Source organism: Pleuronectes platessa, chromosome 19 (genome assembly GCF_947347685.1).
Source record: "Pleuronectes platessa chromosome 19, fPlePla1.1, whole genome shotgun sequence".
NCBI lineage: Eukaryota > Metazoa > Chordata > Actinopteri > Pleuronectiformes > Pleuronectidae > Pleuronectes > Pleuronectes platessa.
Window position 1 is genome coordinate 19490827 of NC_070644.1, and position 12833 is coordinate 19503659.

Here is a 12833-nt window from a genome sequence, read left to right on the forward strand (position 1 = left end):
TATATTACAAGTGGCCACTTTAAGCTCATGTTGATTCTGTCTGGCCAGATGTGCCCCATCACTGCCTGACCCACATCCGGTGATACTGCAACCATACAATGTGTTTTGCTGGCAGGTGCTGAGTCTCAGTGCCGGGTGGTGGCTCACCGACTGGCCACGGCTCACTCAGCATTTGTCGGTGAAGCCACCTGCTGCTAATCCTGCTGCTGCAAACACATGAGCTGAGGAGGAGCCTGCTGCGCATGAATCAGCACTTAGAGGGCTATTCTTGGGTACTACAGGAGATTACTGCTCCTCATCAAACATTCATCACCACGCCATAATTAAGAACTGCACTGGCTGGAGAGTGCAGAGGAGGAGAAATACACAAAGGCACAAATAGACCAGTCAAAGGTGCATCGTTTCATTTTTAAACCAGGCTCGAGAGATGGTCATTTAAGCATAATCTGTGTTTTGGGAGCTTCTGGGGGATACAAGGGCCCATCAGGATATATCTGGGATTAAAGGGGAAGGTTCAAATGTCCTAAAATATTTATACTCTGCTAATAATATTTAAATTATATTTATTGATGCATTGTATTTCAAAATGAAACTATTTTAGGTCACAGAGTTTACACAGGATTTCAGCTAGATGACATTTACATGCTCCTCAGTGTAAAACAATCATTATTAATATGAAAGACGGTATCATTTTGAAGCTGTTAATTCATAGGAAACAAAAACACCAGTATGTTGCTTTACCTTGTTTCTCATTCCCATGAAAGACGCCAGCAGTGCCTCCTGGTGGCAGAAGCTGCAGCAACAGACACTATGACCCACTGACGACAGAATAGTAATTAATTAGACAACAGTGATAAAATGTTGATGATTTATTTACAAGTATATACAGTTGGACAACATCGATGCCATAACATAAATAAAAGATATGGTGATTTCATTCTAAAGAAGAATCTACATATACATAATACACAGAATTTCACATCCAGAAATATCTTAACGGTTCAGTGTGGAAGATTTAGGTGAAAGGGTCTACTGGTAGAAATTGACTATAAAATAATAATAGTGATGTTTCTACTAGTATGTTTAATCTAAATTGTTGTTTTCTTCACCCGTCAAATTGGCTTTTATTTTTAAATACTTTATGGGCCCTCTCTACGGAGGCCACCATGTTTATATACAGTAGCCCAGAATGGACAAACTAAACCTTTTGAGTTTTTTTATGACACCTCAAGGCCTCCACAGGTTCTCTTTCATGATTTGGAAGGGGAGGGTGAGATGAGGGGTATTCAGCTGCAACATGCAACTTCACCACTAGATGTCTCCAAGCTCTACACACCGAACCTTTAAAACGAGGCACAAATACATAATATAATACAAAATATGAGCGGTACACACACACACGAGGTGAAAACGTCACATATTGTACAAAATAAACCGATATCCAGGGAAGACGTGTACACACAGCTGACTGCTAGTGGAGATCTCATTCAGTTCCTCTGCATCGGGGTCTTGTCTTGATGGAGCGGACAAACGAGGCAATGAGGGAGCACAAAGCACGAGTGACGCTTCCTGTGACGGGCAACAGAGCGAGACGTGAGATAATAAATCAGATCACGTCTCAGTCAACGGTTTCCTCTGGGGACAAAAGCACTAACGCTGCAGCAGCTCTTCGACCCACTAGAAGTTGCCCCAATGCCCGTGTCAGTGCTGCCGTGAGGTTTCTTCCGTTTATTGAATTTGTGGTCTGTGCACATTTGTATTACTACATAAAATCGGGCATCTGGTACAAATTTCACTCATGGCTCAGTGTCCACCTTTGACTGCACCACAGTCATGGTTTAGGTACTACCACAGTCCAAATGCACCGTTACTGCTCTGACATCTTCTCCAAATCTTTGTGTTCCAACAACTCAAGTCACAAACCATCCTGACGGAAAAGGGGCTCAGAACAATTGAGATAAACGTTGTCTACTTTCAGTCTCCTTCCATTCAGTGTAGAGATGGATACCATTTTATGTGTGTCTGCTCTACAGGGCCAAAAGTATGTGGTCGTTCTATTATTCTTACATGTTCTCCTTTTAAAACCATAGGTAGAACATGAGAGCCTTCACTCTTCTGCTTTCAGTGGATGATTTCAGTAATTCAAGGAGGATTCTGTGCTGGACAATCAGGTTCTTCCACACCAGACAACAGAAAACCGATTTCTACTTGGACTTGACTTTGTGCACTGGACCATTGTGAAGTCAAAACGTTAGTTACAAAGCTGGAAGGGAACTATTGTCCAAAAAGATCACAGTGTTCTGGGATACTTAGATTTCCTTTCATTGGAACTACGGGGTCCAAACAAGAGAAATCTTCCCTGGTTCAGATGTGCACTACGCTTAAAGACAAGGTGTCCACATACTTTCGGCCACACGGCGCTTTCAGCAAGACGCTAAATAGATCGTCTGCTCCTTCTTTAAAAATACAACAATTTAAACTTAAGTAAGCATCATAAGCTTTATCGCTGTTTGAAACACAGATCACAATTCTGGTGTGACCTGGGACATGTATGTGAACAATAAAAGTGTTGCTGTGTTTTTAAGGTGCCGATAAACCAAAAGGTAGAATCACACCACTGTTATTTAAATCTCAAAAGGCAGACGAGGACTGCTCTCTGACCGGTGACGGTGAGCGGCCGCTCCTCAGTTGACGCGGCACGCTCGGATCATGAGCAGCTGCAGCAGGATGAACAGCGGAGAGACGATGAGGCCGAACCACAGGTCTCTGGCGTGCTCCTGCTCGGCCAGCTTCTGACACAGCAGCACCTCGCACACCAGCTTCAGGCTGAGCACGGTCAGCACCCACAGCAGCCGCAGCACCGCCAGGCGCTTCTCGTTCTCCTGGTACAGCCGGATGGACACGATGGCCGTGAAGTAGGTGCTGAGGCCGTCGGCGGCGAACAGCGGGACGAAGACCAGCCACCAGCTCAGCGAGGGCGTGAACATGTCGGCTCGCAGGGCCACCAGCATGCTGAAGACGAGCAGGGCCAACAGGTGGAGGAAGAGTTCGAAGGTGGCGAAGCCCAGCCACTGGACCAGTTCCCTCAGGGAGAACAGCATGGTGGTGGGTGGCGGGGGGGACTTCAATCAGAGGCGGTCTGACTCAGGGGCTCCACGGGCCCCAGAGCGGGGACAGCAAGGGGGGGGGGGGGATGAGGCGTCACTGAGCACAAGTGGTGAAGACGTCCCTCTTCTCTCGTGGCTACATCTTCAAACCCGCCCCGGGGAGGTGGTGTTGCTGGGGCTGATGGCAGCTCGGCCACTCTGGAGACTGACTCACAACAAACACACAAAAACAACACCATTAGGAAAAGAGCTGACACCCACACACAGTAACTCAGAGGGGACAGGGCCCACGCCACGTCCTCCTGGGGAACAGACAGGGAGTCCAGCCTCCATCTCTACATCACAGTGACTTGTCAGTTCCACGTTTAGCTTCATCAAACCCACTTGAATCCGGTGTCGAGGACTTAAACCGGTTCAGCTCCAGCTCCTCAGTGATTCACAGTGTAGCCTCTGTTAGCATGGAAGCTAACCCCTGCCCCAGATGTGCAGCGGTGCTCGTCACAGCATCTGGACTCACCGACGGACACGTGGCTCCCTGCAACAGCACGTTTGTTTACCTCAACAGCCGTGGGCCCCCTCCTGCTCCATGTGTCCGGGGGGTAAACACCACACTGAGCTAACAGCCCGTTAGCATCGCACCTCCACAGCCTCTCCTTCTCTCGCGCTGGGGAAATGTCGCGAGACTTGGAGAACGGGATTCTACTGTGGCCGGTAAGACTTCTTCTTCTCCTTCTTCATTGGGGTTTCACAACGAGTTAGCGCATTACCGCCACCTGCTGGTTTGGAAGATGGACCAGGATGTCTTCTAAATTATATAATTTATTCTATTGAGTTAATAAAAAAATGTTCTCTCAATTACAACAAAATATAGTTTCCTCTTTATTATTTTTATTATTATTTATTTGTGAACATCAATAACAGCTTCCACCAGAGGAGATTGTTTATTCGTTTACTTCTTAAAAAACATTTTTATAGATTTGCTTTCATGTGATGTTGTGTTTTCACTGTGTTTTTATTGTTGTCTTTTCACCTTTAATTAAATTGTCTTGCTTGTGGTCAAAAGCACTTTGTGAACTTGGTTTTTAAAAAGTTCTACATAAATAAAGCTTATAATATTAATACAATTTAGAAAAACTACTTTTTTAACAATCAGCTCGTGCCTGGAACCCTGAACCCACGGAATTAAAGAACCTCAAAACTTTCACCTAATTTTCCAATTCTGTAGAACAATTGTTACTGAACACTCAGATATGTCATCAACAGGAATAGTCTTGTTGTTGTGAATCTACTTCGCGTCTCTGTCTCCTTTTAATTCTTTCTAACTGTTGTATATTGTGTATTATGCAAAGCAGGAATAAAATCTTTCATTTACGAGTACAAGTCACAAAACATGGAAAGAAAACTGGGATTCAAATGACACAGGAAGACATTTGTACACAATTAAAAAAAACATACAGGTGAGAGGAGCAGAGGAGAGAAAACTAGGACCTGTCACAGAATGTGTCAAATGAAGGATTAAATGACACACACACACACAAAAAACACAAACCGTCACTCATGTATTGAAAGAGTGAAATAATTAAAATGAACAAAGAAGGGAATTATTATCAGGATTAAAAGACGAAAAGCAAAATATCAGAGACCTGAAGGAATAAACTCTTCTCATAAAGAGAATCAGGATTAAATAACACGACTTTAGTTCAATTCAGTTTGCTGACGATATACTGCTCCACACTCCAGGCCAGCAGGGGGCGGCAATGCACCAATACGCTAGTTTGCCATGTAGTTCAGACTCCAGCCGCTAGTGGGCGGTAGCTGCGTCACCACCCACCGTCACCACCCACAGAAGAAAACCGAAGTGAGTTGTGTGAGAAGTCGCAGGTTTTCATCACAACAAGGTAAATGTGTGTATTTTAACTAGTTATCGTGTTTTTATCCACGTGTTTTTACTGTAATACCACGAATTTAACAAACCACCGCAGTGTTGTTGTGTTTAAATCTCTTCTTCATGGCCTCGTTAGGAGCCAAGGTGACTAAATGACGTGCAGCCCTCAAGACACACACATGTGATCGTTCACACATTCACAGATGTCATCATTACTTTTGTGTTTCAAGCTTTTTAAACAACAAACCAGGAAACCATTTGTTCTACTGCTGTTCGGCTCTGACACGTGATCTTTGGGTTCTCATTCATTTCCGTGTTGACAGGTTTGAGAAAATGTCATTTACAGGAAAACTAATATTCATATTGTCTGTTTAATACAATGGTTCATGTACAATCCGTTCACTGGACAAATTCCCACACTTATTGTTTTTACACTGCATATATTACTTGCATTATTTGTTATAAGTTGATTGCCTCTTTCATATTATTACTTACTAAAGCCTATTTCTGACTCTAGCTGTTGTAATATTAGTAATAATAACAATAATTATTGTAGTACAGTTTAAAACCTTTTACAAATCTGAGTCGTTATGTGTTATAAGCTCAATTAACAATATATCAACGTGTATTAGACTTTTGTCACATTATTATTATTGATGAATTATATTGTTCAATTGAAAAGTCTATTGAAATAGTTATTGAACTTGCTTTATTGCCTAATCCTAATATTCAGGTGTCATTAATTCAAGTTGACCTGGATCCTGCATCATGGGATCAAACCCTTGATTTGTGTTGATTAGTTCAGACGACAGGAATCTGTGAAATGCCGACAGGATGAAACCACCTGATTCCTACTGAGTCAGCAAAGTCAGTCAACGAGAGATTATTGAATTAAAGCCCAACTTCTGGGTCTGTTACATAAAAGTTGTTAATTATTCAAGAAATTCAAGAAAATTAGCTTTTTTACTGCGGAGAAATAAATGTGGAGTCACGTAGAAGACATATTCGTGGAGGAAATGGTCCTGAACTACCAAAATAAAAGTTTGTTATCCAGTTTAAATGCTTATTCTGCTGAGTCAGAGCCCCGGTGCTGTTTGGAGAAGCCGTGTCACGCATGCTTGGTCAGTTTGAACGGTGACTGAGCCGAAGCACTGGAGCGTGAGAGCGGTAGTTTAACCTCCTCCCGGGTGAAAAGGGACCTGCCCCCCCGTCTCGCTGCGTCTCTTTCTCTGTTTCATCCCCGGTCGTCTCTTCTTTCACTTCAGGGCAGAGATGCAGACGCCGGCGGAGTCCATCCTCCACAGCGGGTACTTCCACCCAACGCTGCGGTGCTGGCAGACCTGCGCCGCGGACTTGAGAGCCGACAATCTCATCTACCCCATCTTCATCACGTAAATCAAGATTCTTTTGTTTGTGGAATCCAAGTTTCTGTCGTAGAAAAAATGAGTCTGCAGCCAGAAGTAAAGTACAGTGTGTGTTTTGACATTTCTACTTGTCTGGACTCCCACCTCCCCCCCTCAACCTCTGGTTCTCGTTCTCTCCCACAGGGACAGTGAGGACGCAGTGGAGCCCATCGGCAGCCTGCCGGGACAGGCCAGGTGAGAGGGACATCCATGATCCATGACCCTCATAGTCAAGTCTTAACTGTCAGGTTCCCCCCCCCCCCCCTGAGGCTGGGGACCAGAGATAACAGCCGTCAGGCCGGGTGGAGCCGGTCCCACACTGGACCTGGACTCAGATAAGAAGAGAATCCACCAAATCTTTTCTTCCTCTCTAAACAAACTGCCAACTGACCTTCAAGGCTTTAGACTCAAGCTTTTGAATTTCAGTTTGAAGTCTGAAATATGTTTAGAAGTATAACAAAATGCTCCAGAGAGTTTTAGATACTTTTTCTGTGTGTAAATCAAAATACGACCTGAAAGACCCTTTTGTGTTTTCTCACTCTACAATATTTGTGTGTGCTCTCGTGAACAGATACGGGGTGAACAAGCTGGAGGCGCTGCTACAGCCGCTGGTAGAGAACGGCTTGAAATGTGTGCTGGTGTTCGGTGTTCCGGCAAAAATAGCAAAGGTATGTAAAACCCATTATTCAGTCCAGGCAGACGCGTGTCTCTGTCTCTGCTGTGGTTCTCTCACATTCTGATAAACAGCCGAACTCTCTCTTGACATCTTGTCTCGTCCCCGTCAGGACGAGCGAGGTTCAGGCGCCGACAAAGACGACACGCCGGCCGTCCTGGCCGTGAAGAAAATCCGATCTCTGTTCCCGGAGCTGCTGGTGGCGTGTGACGTCTGCCTGTGTCCCTACACGTCTCATGGACACTGTGGTCGGTGCCTCCTCAGATCTTTCACCTCCGGTTTCTTTCACCTGAAGAAGACGATGTGCTTCACATGTTTTTTTTGTCTTTCCAGGAATCCTGAATGAGGACGGCACTCTGAACAATGACGCCAGCTGCCTGCGTCTGGGGGAAGTGGCCGTGGCTTACGCCCTCGCTGGTAACTTCAGTTTCTCACGTGACAAACATGAACCACAACTCTTCTTCTTTTCATGGAGCCCTGCTTCGGGATCTTAACCATCTTTTAAGAGGAGGGACGTATTTGTACTTTTCCGTTTACTATCGTAAGACCAGCTAAGATTTAGTTTTACATAATAAAAGGGAAATTCAATCGTGAGGCGGGATTTGAGACAATATTTTGCCCATAATGAGAGACACTATTTCATAACTGAATCACTGATTAAAGTTGATAAAAAGATCAGCTTTTGATGACACAGCATCTCAGGATTTGTTAAATCCACACAAATAATATCTCACCCAGAGATTCAAGACTCAAGCTGAACTTATTGTTAAATATTATAATGTGTGTGTGTGTCTCCTTCAGGCTGTCACATCATCGCCCCGTCTGATATGATGGATGGAAGAGTCCGAGCTATAAAACAAGCGCTGCTGTCCAATGGTTTGGGAAACAAGGTAAACGACTGAAAATGACAAACTCCACAAAAAAGAAAAAACTACGCTCAATGTTTCCTGACTTTGTCACTCGATGTCATCACATTGATGTTTGTGTGCGTCTCTCCTGCAGGTGTCCGTGCTGAGCTACAGTGCAAAGTTTGCCTCTTGTTATTACGGGCCCTTCAGGTGAGTGAGTCTGGAATCGAACACGAGACCGAACTTTGAGGACAGGCTGACGCCTCCTGCTGTGTTTCTCCACAGAGACGCTGCTCAGTCCAAACCCGCGTTCGGGGACAGACGCTGCTACCAGCTGCCTCCCGGAACCAGAGGCCTCGCCCTCCGAGCTGTGGTGAGTCCCCCTGTGAGGCCGCTGTGTGTGTGTGCTGTCCCTGTTGTGTTGACACGGTTGTGCGAGACGTTGTGGTTTCTGTGCTGCAGGAGCGAGACGTGAGAGAAGGAGCCGACATGCTGATGGTGAAACCAGGTCTGCCTTATCTGGACATTGTGAGAGAAGTCAAGGACAAGGTGTGGACCCAGATCAGTCAGAGTCAATGAGGAGCAGATCCACAAAGAGACAAATCCCAGAAGTGAATTCTCTCCCTTGTGTCCGTTCAGTTCCCCAATCACCCGCTGGCCGTGTACAACGTGTCGGGGGAGTACGCCATGATGTGGCACGGAGCGCAGGCCGGGGCCTTCGACCTGCGGGCCGCTGTGATGGAGGCCATGACCTCCTTCCGCCGGGCAGGTGAGGGGGGGGGGGAGCCGTGGTTCAAAGGAAGTCTCACTCCGTGTCCTCAGTGTGGACGCCCTGAGGACAGGGGACACTGACATGAAAAGACCTTCTAGCCGTGATGTGACTTTATTGTTGTTTTATTTCAGGTGCTGACATCATCATCACCTACTTCGCCCCTCAGCTGCTCACCTGGCTGAAGCAGTGAAGACCGAGGATCTGAACCACATGTTAACAAAGAGCACGAAGGGGAATGAGTGAATGTATGAAGACGAGCAGCCTCTTCAGCTTCAGGCCTCCATGATTCTTAGTTTTGTTAGATATGGATAAAAAGGAATAAGTGCAGTAGCTTTATTCCTTCTCATATTTTTAGGGTTAAGAGTTAAACACTGAGGAGCTTCCAGGTTCTTGTTCTTGTTTTCCAGCAGGAGGCGTCTCCTGTGTCACTGGGATCAGCTTCACATGAACTGAGCCAACTCCCTGAACTAATGTGATGATAATCAAACTTCTCTGTTGTGAGTTCACACAAACGTCTGATGTGTGAACGTGTGACACTTCTCCAAACAAGCTTCTAGTGATGAGGGAAACAAATGAATAAATAAATATCATTCCCAGCTACACTCGTGTCTGTGTGTTCTTTGTGTGATAATTGAAAAAACTAAACTTAAACAACAATTTGATAAAAACTTGTTATCTGTGTAAACAAGCTGCAAATGTAAAAATCTAGAATTAGCTAATTTAAGTACAAGTTTATTGTACTTTAAATCGTTTGAAGTAGTGTGTTCACTGACCTGTGACTGACTGCAGGGGGCAGTAGCGCACCAATAACGTTGCATGGAAGAAAAAAAAAAGTTTATAATAAAGATAAATAGAGTTTGACTGAAAGTGAATTGAGCCAAAATATGAAAATGTCGAGCTGAGATTCGAGTTCCTTCTCGATAAGAAGCCACAGTTCACGGTGTTGTAAACAAACCAAACGGCCACGTGACCAGTAAACAAACAAGAAGCGGTGAAGCAACCGATCCTGGTGTCGACTAGAAGAAGGTTTTCATGTCAGAATAAAGAGTTTCTTCTTCTATTGCTTTTTTAATCTTGGCATAATAATGAATCTCTTCCAAATAAAGCCTAAATTAATGTTTTGAAATCACCTCTCGTCCGCTCTGTAAAATATCCGTTAGCATCTTGGCTGAAATATAAAATAAAAATTCCCCAACCTCTCTCATTCCTCTCCCACTCAATCCCTGACCAGCAGTAAAGTCTGTGAGGGTTGAGGGTTCGATTCCTGAGGGGGGACATTGAGGCTGTTACACGTAGAGCCGGAAGCATCCGAGTCAAGGGCCTCGTGTGTCCCCTCACTCCTCATCCCCTCAGCACAGAGCTGGACGTTCAGATAACAAAGGGTGTACAGGCCGGTCTGGAGGAAGAGGTGGTTTGAGTCCTGCCACCGAGCAAGGCACTGACCTCTGACCTCTCCGGGGGACAGGTGTAATCGAGCAGAGACGTGTAAAGACAAATTCCACCTTGTGCACATCGCCAGTGACATTCTCTTGTAATATCGATTAAACAAAACCTGCATTTGAAAAACTTTATTTATGACTCGTGGGATGGAAGGAATCGCTCAAATCGCTGAGTCATCAAATCAGCAAAGAAACCCCACATCCTCCAATATCTCAGGTCAAAGGTCACCACAGGTTCGCCACAGGAAACGAAGGTAACAGTCCTGTAACTCACATACACACCAATCACACCGATCAGCCAGTCAGTCTACAGCGCCACCAACAGGCTGCTGCATGTTTACTGCAGGAAAGACTGTTTCAGGCCCAGATCCTGTGAAACTTCCCCGCGTGTTGAGTGACCGCCAGGGGGCGACTCACCTCCGCGTTACTGGATTTATTTACACACTGCAAAAAGTGTCACGCACTGAATTTCCACTTGTTATTCAGTTTGTGTTGCTTTGCTTTGCACTGGTATTTTGTGTGTGTTCTTGTTTTCGGAGGCAGATGAATCTGATCTTTAATTTAAAGTGGCAGGAGATTCCAAACGTGCAGTGGAATCACCTGAACGCACCCAGATGCGTCTAAGTCTCCGGGACTCGGTGGTGATTTATTGACGCTGTGGACACTTCTTGCAGTGCGGGACGTGCGGGGGCAGAGCAGTGGGCTGCTGTGATTTAAGTTGCCGTCATCTGGATGGATGTTATCACTCTGAGACAGACCAGCGGCTCCAGGACCGCGCTGCGCCCGAGGAACCTCCTTTCCACCTGGATTTTACGCATGGCGCTGCCGGGCTGGCTCCACATCATGACGCACGACCTGCTGTGAGTTGAGAAGAGGGAGCGAAGCAGGGAAACTGCGGGAGACGGATACTTATGGTTTGGTGTGAGCGTGCCACAGCCGCCCGTGACTCCTCTCCTAACGGTGCGCCCTCCGTGGCCGTACTCGCTCTCCGGGACTTCCACGCGGCTGGCACGCGCGATGGGATGCAGAAGCGCGCTGGGATGCTGCCTGCTCGCGGTGCTCTCCTGCTGCCTCCCGCCCGGCTGCTCAGGTAACATCACCGTGGCCGTGATGCTGCCGGACAACCACCACAAGTACCCGTGGGCTCTGCCGCGCGTCTTCCCGGCCATCCTCATGGCGCACGAGGACCTGCACGCGAAGCACGGGCTGCTGCTCGGCCGGTTCATCAACATCCTCAACTTCAGCACCGAGGACCCGGTGGCCGGCTCCTGTGCGGAGAGCCGTGCGCAGGTCGTGGCCGTGGACGCGAAGCTCTACATCCGCCCGGACGCGTTCTTCGGCCCCGGGTGCGTGTACCCGCTCGCCTCCGTGGGCCGGTTCGCGTCCCACTGGAAGCTCCCGCTGATCACAGCTGGAGGTCCCGCGTTCGGCTTCGACAAGCGGGAGGAGTACCGGACCATCGTGCGCAGCGGGCCCTCCACCACCAAGCTGGGGGAGTTCGCCAACGTCCTGCACACGCATTTCAACTGGACGTCCCGCGCCGTGGTGATCTTCCACGACCTGCGGCAGGACGACCGGCCGCACTACTTCCTCTCGGAGGGCATCTTCCTGAACCTGAAGGAGGAGATGAACGTGACGGTGGAGGCGCAGCCGTACGAGGACGACAAGGACTACAAGGACCTCATCGCCTTCATGAAGGAGCACGGGAGAAGTAAGTTCACGCTGGTGGAAACCAAAGTGGCGTTTAAAGTTTAAAAACCCTGTGCGTCACGGAGCGAGATCTGGTGTTGTTCCAAACTAAACGTAGACATATTGTTGTTGTGTTTGTTTTGTTGTTCTTGTTGTTGTTGTTGTTGTTGCAATTTGTGACATCCTCGTTAGAATAAAGCGGATCAGCATCTGGGGCTGGAGAAGTGGATGATGCGCACGGGGAACAGTTCAGTCAATTTGTCACCAAGAAGCCTCTAGTTGTGTGTCTGTGGATTGAAGTGCACGTGTCTGCGTGTTTAAGGCTGTTGTGAGGAATGTGTAGAGTTTTTTGGAGGTGTTTGACTGAAACGCTGCAGTGGGAATGAGGTCAGATTCAGACTGAGCTGGACTGGAAGTGCTGGGAGAAGCCGAGCGATTCCGCAGAGGAATGTTTAGGCTGCTGGTTTATTGCCCGAGGAAGACCACCACCTGCGTTTATAACACACACACAGACACACACACACACACGCACACACACACACACACACACAAACAATCACACACTGAGGTTGTGCCCTCTCAGCCAAAAACAGGCTTTTTGTTTGTGCGATGTTCAGAATCTGCTTCACTCGTGTTGTGAAGCCAAACTTCTTTAAAACGTGCACAGAAGTTCATTTTAAATCAAAGTGCAGATGCCAAAGTTCCTAAAGAAAATGTGAACTTCTCAGGATCTCATTTGAGTTCCTGTGCGTAAATGTGCGTAAAAATGACGCTCGACTGATTTTTAAATATTTCTATTCGATGGAGCGATTGGGGAATAAACGTGTGAGTTTGAATTTCTGGAACAACATGATACGGAAAGACATTAAAATCCCTCAGATTTAAAAATAGTTCTCTCCCAAGTCGCGGAGCAGCAACAAGCGAACATACTCGTTTCTATATTTAAGTAATGAAGCATATAAGCCACACAGAGTTAAACATCACTCTGCTGTTACGTTTAATTAAGTGGAAACAGGG

At 46.6% G+C, this 12833-nt stretch overlaps 3 protein-coding genes across 3 annotated transcripts; 2 read left to right on the top strand and 1 right to left on the bottom strand.

Moving 5' to 3' along the window:
* Positions 1-854: 854 nt before the first annotated feature.
* On the bottom strand, positions 855-3801 carry tmem203 (transmembrane protein 203). Its single transcript, XM_053410973.1, has 2 exons — positions 3665-3801; positions 855-3312 (listed from the first exon to the last, which is right to left on the bottom strand). Exon 2 carries the CDS (start codon positions 3099-3101, stop codon positions 2685-2687), a length of 417 nt encoding a protein of 138 aa, XP_053266948.1. The 5' UTR covers positions 3102-3312; positions 3665-3801; the 3' UTR covers positions 855-2684.
* Positions 3802-4927: 1126 nt separating this feature from the next.
* Positions 4928-9288, top strand: alad (aminolevulinate dehydratase). The gene is made up of 12 exons (XM_053411110.1): positions 4928-5005; positions 6258-6383; positions 6540-6590; positions 6967-7063; positions 7181-7316; positions 7402-7485; positions 7870-7958; positions 8071-8126; positions 8202-8289; positions 8379-8465; positions 8556-8685; positions 8820-9288. The coding sequence occupies exons 2-12, from the start codon at positions 6265-6267 to the stop codon at positions 8876-8878; spliced, it is 996 nt and encodes a 331-aa protein (XP_053267085.1). The 5' UTR covers positions 4928-5005; positions 6258-6264; the 3' UTR covers positions 8879-9288.
* Positions 9289-10595: 1307 nt separating this feature from the next.
* Positions 10596-11916, top strand: LOC128424890 (atrial natriuretic peptide receptor 2). The gene has a single exon (XM_053411326.1). The coding sequence runs from the start codon at positions 11145-11147 to the stop codon at positions 11880-11882; it is 738 nt and encodes a 245-aa protein (XP_053267301.1). The 5' UTR covers positions 10596-11144; the 3' UTR covers positions 11883-11916.
* The last annotated feature ends 917 nt before the right edge of the window (positions 11917-12833 follow it).